The sequence below is a fragment of the Mus pahari genome, chromosome 13, assembly GCF_900095145.1.
Source record: "Mus pahari chromosome 13, PAHARI_EIJ_v1.1, whole genome shotgun sequence".
In the NCBI taxonomy this organism is placed as follows: domain Eukaryota; kingdom Metazoa; phylum Chordata; class Mammalia; order Rodentia; family Muridae; genus Mus; species Mus pahari.
In genome coordinates, this window is record NC_034602.1 from 66,896,831 (window position 1) to 66,903,582 (window position 6,752).

The 6,752-nt window shown below is 44.3% G+C and overlaps 1 protein-coding gene across 5 annotated transcripts in view; it reads left to right on the forward strand.

Annotated features, from left to right (window-relative positions):
* The window catches only part of Cep135 (centrosomal protein 135), a 60,702-nt gene that overhangs the window by 42,829 nt on the left and 11,121 nt on the right, over window positions 1-6,752 (forward strand). For all 5 annotated transcript variants that reach the window (XM_021210825.2, XM_029545314.1, XM_029545316.1 and 2 more), the window contains 6 exons: window positions 841-956; window positions 1,032-1,186; window positions 1,886-1,941; window positions 2,788-2,956; window positions 4,211-4,321; window positions 4,620-4,805. In XM_021210825.2, the coding sequence (XP_021066484.1) occupies window positions 841-956; window positions 1,032-1,186; window positions 1,886-1,941; window positions 2,788-2,956; window positions 4,211-4,321; window positions 4,620-4,805 (793 nt within the window). The remainder of the gene's footprint in view (window positions 1-840; window positions 957-1,031; window positions 1,187-1,885; window positions 1,942-2,787; window positions 2,957-4,210; window positions 4,322-4,619; window positions 4,806-6,752) is intronic.

Consider the following 6,752-nt stretch of genomic DNA (forward strand, 5'->3'; position numbering starts at 1 on the left):
CTCTCGTTAGTATCTTCTTCGGTGTCTTATCCTCAAAGGAAACCCCAAAGAAGTTATTCCCAGCTAACTGGGGTGAGAATGGCCTTTTCAGCCATTCAGACAGGGTAAACGCTTCCTGCTCAGAGATAGAAGCATCCAGAGGCCTGTGACTATGACAGCCAAGACATCTTGTGACAGCTTTCAGGATGCTACTGCTGAAAATGAGCAGTTACTTCCAACTAGTAGCAGACACTAGAGGCAGGGTTTCCCATGGACGGCTTACGCAGCCACGAGTCCTGCCCCTGGCTCCCCGAAGCAGCCATGAGTCCTGCCCCTGGCTCCCCGAAGCCAGTCTTTGGTGTTACCCCATCACACTGTAAGAAATGCTGTCGTCCCAGCACGTGACCTGCAGTCACCTGCCACTCAGAGAGCCAAAATAAGAAGCAAACTCCCAAGCTCACATGGTCCGGAAGGTGAGGACTTCCGGAGGGTCTGGAGTGCCAGCCATGTCATTAAAACAGGGCTGTGACTCTGCTCTCAGACGTAGATTTTGAGGAAAAGGGGTTTGATGTTAGGGAACTGAAGAGAACTTAAAATCTACTGAAAATCTTCTGGGAGAGAATATACAATTAATTTCATTTTTGTACCGTATCATGTGTAGGCAGATGAAAGCATTTTGGAGAAGACTGGTGGACAGCAGGAGTAACATTGTATAATAGAAGCTGTTGATTAGACTGGAAGAGTTTATAATAAGAAATAAAAGTAACTTATAAGAAATCAAACTATTTTAAGAGCACTCATTTAACAAAGCTATGTCTGTGAGAGATAAAGAATGCCATGTGTTTTTGTCCACTGCTTTAGGATCATCAGTGAGCAGCTACAGTGCTCACTTGATGACTGTCAGCACCGACTTTCCATAAAAAGAGGTGAACTTGAATCGGCCCAAGAGCAAATTAAAATGCTGGAGCAAAAACTAGGTGAGCCCTTTGAAATGTTGCTTCTGATGCTGCCCTAAATTGCCTCCACCTTACAAACATTATTCTCCTCCATAGAGAATCTCAGCCACAGGATGACGGCGCAGAGCGAAGAGACTCACGCAATGAAGAAGACCATTGGAGTGATGGACAAAGAAAAGGACTTTCTCCAGGAGACTGTGGACCAGAAGACGGAAAAGATCGCCAGCCTACAGGAGAGCCTCCTTAGTAAAGTATGTATCCGTCCCAGGTCCATGTGAGATATGCAGTTCTTACAGCTCCTGAGGAATCCCTGAGACCCACAGCTCTGCCTGTGACATAGTTAGATTTCCTCCTGTCCTAGTAATTGGAATCTTTACGGGGGATTTTATCTGTTCCTAGAATGTGATTTGGTCTCACTAAAGCACACTTTTTTTTTTCACTTTTTTTTATTATTATTTTCTTTATTTACATTTCAAATGCTATCCCGAAAGTTTCCTATACCCCTCCCCCCAACCCTCTGCTCCCCTACCCACCCACTCCCACTACTTGGCCCAGGCCTTGCCTTTTGCTGGGTCATATAAAGTTTGCAAGACCAAGGGGCCTCTCTTCCCAGTGATGGCCGATTAGGTCATCTTCTGCTACATATGCAGCTAGAGACACAAACTCAGGGGGTACTGGTCAGTTCATATTGTTGTTCCACCTACAGGGTTGCAGCCCCCTTCAGNTCCTTGGGTACTTTCTCTATAAAGCACACTTTTAAGGAAGCCACTTCAGCTGTTCAGTGGGTGGAGACAGGCCAAGATGGGTATAGAACTGTGTTTATTTAGAGCTTGCTTTTGTATATAATTTATGTAATTGAACTTACCTAAATGTAGTTGATTATGCAAACTTAGCAGAAGATAATTCTGTATGATTGACTTAAAATCTTTCATGTCTCTGTAATTTCTCAGGAAAAAGTTATTGCCCAGTTGAAGGTCACAGTCTCAGAGTATGAAACGTCACTTAAGTGAGTAGTATTCCATGTCTGAGAAATTTCCAGCAAATTCGGCCTTCCTACTTAGCAGAGTCTTGGGCTGTGTGTCCCATGGAGTTCCAGCTTTGCCTGGGGCAATTAGTCCTGCTCTGACTTGCTCCTTGCTGTTGTTGGATTGCACTGCCCACTTGCACTCCATGCTTGCATAGTCACCTGTTCAAGTCCTGCTGTCTCAACTTAGATTGCTTTAATGACCAGCTTTTGCATTTGTTCTTCAATTAAACCTATCTTGAGCAATCTTAAAATTTTCACATTTTATATCTAGTCTCCAGAAAGGTTTTAAGCTATCTAGTAAGAAAAATCACTAATTATATTTATTCTACATGCCTTTATGTTTTATATAATAAAGGCATTGTAAACACTAAATATTTAATGTGGTATTATATTGTATTTTCTTTTCTTTTTTTTTTTTTAAAGATTTTATTTAATGTATGTAAGTGCATAGTAGCTGTCTTCAGACACACCAGATCTCATTACAGATGGTTATGAGCCACCATGTGGGTGCTGGGAATTGAACTCAGAACCTCTGGAAGAGCAGTCAGTGCTCCTAACCGCTGAGCCATCTCTCCAGCCCTATATTGTATTTTCTAACACTCCAAGGTGTTACGTTTGCTTAACTTATATAATAATATTTATTTTGTGACTTTATTTGTATATAATGATGGATAAAACTCTAAAGTCCGTGAGTATTTTTAGTCAGTGTCCAAGGACAGCTCGTAGCCTCTCTTGTGCTCATGTACTTTCTGAGACTGTGTGGTCTTACTTCCCGTGAGCTGGAGCTGTCCATGACTGTGACTACCGCACCACTCTTTTTGACAGCCAGCTACAAGAAACTTTGACTACTCGAGACCGAGAGATAAACAGCCTCCGGCGCCAGCTTGATGCGTCTCACAAGGAGCTTGATGATGTTGGGAAATCTAGAGAGATCTCTTTTAAGGAAAATAGAAGGTTACAAGATGACCTGGCCACAATGGCGAGGGAAAACCAGGTATGAAACCAGCGATTTTTCATGAACTTACTTTTTTGCTAAGTATTAAACTTCTAAATATGTTCTTCAAAAACGCAACAGTGTTGAATGTAAGGAGGGTAACTCCTTGAGGGAATGGTACCTGTCGGCCTCAGGAAAGGTAGTTCTCAGAATACAGCCAGCACAACGCCCTGATCAGCGCAGCCGCAGTCTCCTTTCCATCTGGAGTTGAACTTCCTTCCTAGGAGTTGGTTTGTTTGCTTGCTTGCTTGCTTGTTTGTTTGTTTGGACACAAGGTCACATGTAGCCCCAGCTGGCCTTGAACTCCCTATGTAGCCAAAGGATGCTATCCTGATCCTCTTCTGTCACCTCCCAAGTGTGGGAATGGCAGGCGTGTCACCAGGCCTGATACCGTTTAGTTTTTGCTGCTAAGGAGCATGGCTGTTGTTGGGCTGGGGTAGGACACCATCAGTCTTAGGCACCTCTTTTATGTGTAAAGGACCGTGACAGGTTTAGTAGCTTGTGCTCACTTCCATTCTCTCAGAGACGTATCTGTAAACAAATAAGGGATATTTTAAACGGCAGATGTTGTAAAGCTTTGTTTATATTGGTTTATTACAGGATTATGCTATGGAGACATGATTTCTTTTATGTAATATAAAAATTACTTTCAGTATTATTCAATATCACCCATATTGTAGTTACATCAGCTCTCTAATACCAACTAACTGGCCCTGATGTAAAATCAAATACAAGGTCAGAACTGTCACGGGAGTTTTTTGTCAAAGTTTGCTAAAAATTCAAGATCTGGACTGGGGAGATGGCTCCGTGGGTAAGGGTGCTTGCTGTGAAATGAAGTAAGATGTTCTGAGTTCAAATCCCCAGCCCCTACATAAAAGGGCTGGCGTGGCTGCCTGTGAGCCCGGAGTTGGGGTTATAGACTAGCCGATCGCGGGAGCTTGTTGGTCAGTCAGCCTCCCTGAAATGGGGAGCGTCACTCTCAGTGAAAAGTCTGTGTCTGGAGAAAGGGGGAGGGAGGCAGAGAGCCCTATCTGCGTCTTCCTCTGCTCTGTGTCTCTGACATCAGCTTGTGCACCTGTGTATATATGCTTTCACTGCACACTCACGAACACGCGCGCACGTGCGCGTTCGCACACACACACACACTCACACCCCAAGGCCAGCCATGAAAAAATAACACAGTAGAGGCTTCCCACACTTTTCTTGGTGCTTATGACTGCAGCCTGACCCGCTCTCTCCTCGGCTGACTTACAGGAGATCTCACTGGAGCTGGAAACAGCAGTGCAAGAGAAAGAAGAGATGAAGAGCAGAGTCCACAAGTACATCACTGAGGTGTCGCGGTGGGAGAGCCTGATGGCCGCCAAGGTGAGAAACACTTTAGCTTGCACTTAAGACCGGCTTTCTAAGAACTCTCTTGTGTCTTTAATTCTGCCTCCAGCAGTAAATGTTGTGCATTTGAGATTAGATATTTGAGAGTAGGGGTCTTTCCTACTAACTTTATATTTCTCCATGGATCTTAGGATAGTACCTCTATGCATGCTGTGTTTCCTAAATTCAAGCAGCTTCCAGTGTTACCACTGTGTGTGTGAGTGAGTGTATGTGTGTGATATGATGTTCCATTGGCAGTACTGACTTGGAAATACTGTAATTGTTCTTAAACCAGGAAAAAGAAAACAAAGACTTACTGGATAGATTCCAGTTGCTTCACAACCGTGCTGAGGACTGGGAGGTCAAGGCTCAGCAAGCGGAAGGGGAGAATAGCTCAGTCCGCCTGGAGCTGCTGTCTATCGACACAGAGAGAAGGCACCTGCGGGAGCGAGTGGACCTCCTAGAGAAGGAGATCCAGGAGGTGAGGCTGCGCTGTCCAGGAAAGGGGACACTTAGGAGCGCTCTGCCACTGCCATACTCTAGCTGGTGCCCGGTCCCTTTTCACAATAGTAAGAGATGGGTGGCAGAAGGTTTGCCATTTAGCCACTTAGTGTGCCATTTAGTGTGTGGTCCTGTGCATTAAGTACATTCTTAACAGTGTGCTGGTCTCCACCTTGTAGAGTACTTCCATCTTCCCCAGGCTCCCTCCCTCTCAAGTGTGTCTGTCTTAAGTCACGTTTTATCCTTTTCCAAGGCTGCATAATAATTCAAGTGTGCTCTAGCAGTTCACCTTTTGGTGAAGTTTATTTACGTCCACATCTGGGATATTGAGAGTCCTGCTCCTGCTGATGTGGTGTGCTAGTTACTTTCATGGGTGCTGGGCGAAAGGACGGGCAGTGGGCCCGAGAGTGAGCATTTAGACATAAATAAGCTTTCATCATAATGACAGTTGAATAAAAATTTTATTAATATAGTTTTGAGTTCAGTTAAATTAATAAGGACTCACAGTTTGATATAATTAGATTGCCTATTTGTTTTCTTGGTATAATTCTCAACTTGGTATAAGTTTAGTGTATATATATATATGTATATATNTGTGTGTGTGTGTGTGTGTGTGTATGCACGTGTGTACTAAACTTTTAGACTATTATTTTTCAGTAATATCTTTACAGATATAACCAAGTAAAATGGGGCCATGCCTAAGACTAACCCTTATAAAATGAGGGCGATTTAACAAGCAAAGACATAGCGGCGACCACTGTGCAAAGACAGAGGCAGACACTGCTGACAGTCGCTTCATGCTGACTTTGGAACCTCAGATACAGGCTGGAGCAGCCAGCATCCCCAGAGGGAACCCGCCTTGCTGTCACCTGACATTTGCTTCTCTAGCCCCCGGAGCTGTGAAGAGGACATTTCTGTTGCTACCACAGCCCCAGTACACCATTTCAGACTTAGGAATCCAGAAGGGGGTCAGAGCTGTAAGAAACATTGGAAAGCATAGAAGTCTCACAATTGAGTAATGAACAGAAACCAGAAATGTTTTGAGGGGTGTGGTGGGAAAAGCCTGGATTGTCTTAAAAATTTGCTGGCAAAACACCCATAACACATAAAGTTAAGAAGAAAATATTTTTTAAAAGTAATATTGGCTCTAGCATCCAGATCTGAAGGGGAAATGATGCCCTCAATGTTAGCAGTGAGTCCTCTTGCTGTGATAAAGCACCATGGCCAAAAGGGACTTACTTACAGAAGAAAGGGTTTACTGCAGTTTCCAGGTCCAGAGGCGGTGTCCATGTCAGGGGCTGAGGGCGACAGGGCAGCAGGGTGCACAACAGGAAGCTGAGGTCACTCACACAGAAAACAGAGTAAACCAGGAGTGGGCAGGGCTACAAACTCCCTAAGGCTATCCCCAATGACACACTTCCTTCAGCAAGCCTCCATGTCCCAAAATTTCCATAGCCTCTCCAAGAGCGCCACGAACTGGGGACCATGTTGAGCCACCAGAGCCTGTGGAGGACATCACTCAGTCAAACAGCACATTCATGTTAGCAGCACCTGTCATGGCCTCCAAGCTCCAGAGCAACTCTACGAATTCTTTGTTAAGGAAATGCTTCTCTGCTTTAATAGTTTCTTAGAGAGAGTTCCTTATAGTTTCATTCCTTATTATTGCTAATATTCTTGTGTGATATATAATGAGTTTGTGTAGTTTTTTTGTTTGTTTGTTTGTTTGGTTGGTTGGTTGGTTGGTTTTTCAACACAGGGTTTCTCTGTGTAGCCCTGGCTGTCCTGGAACTCACTTTGTAGACCAGGCTGGCCTCGAACTCAGAAATTCGCCTGCCTCTGCCTCCCAAGGACTGGGATTAAAGGCGTGCGTCATCATGCCCAGCTCTGTAGGTTTTTTTGTCTTGCTTTGTTTGTCTGTTTTTGTCAG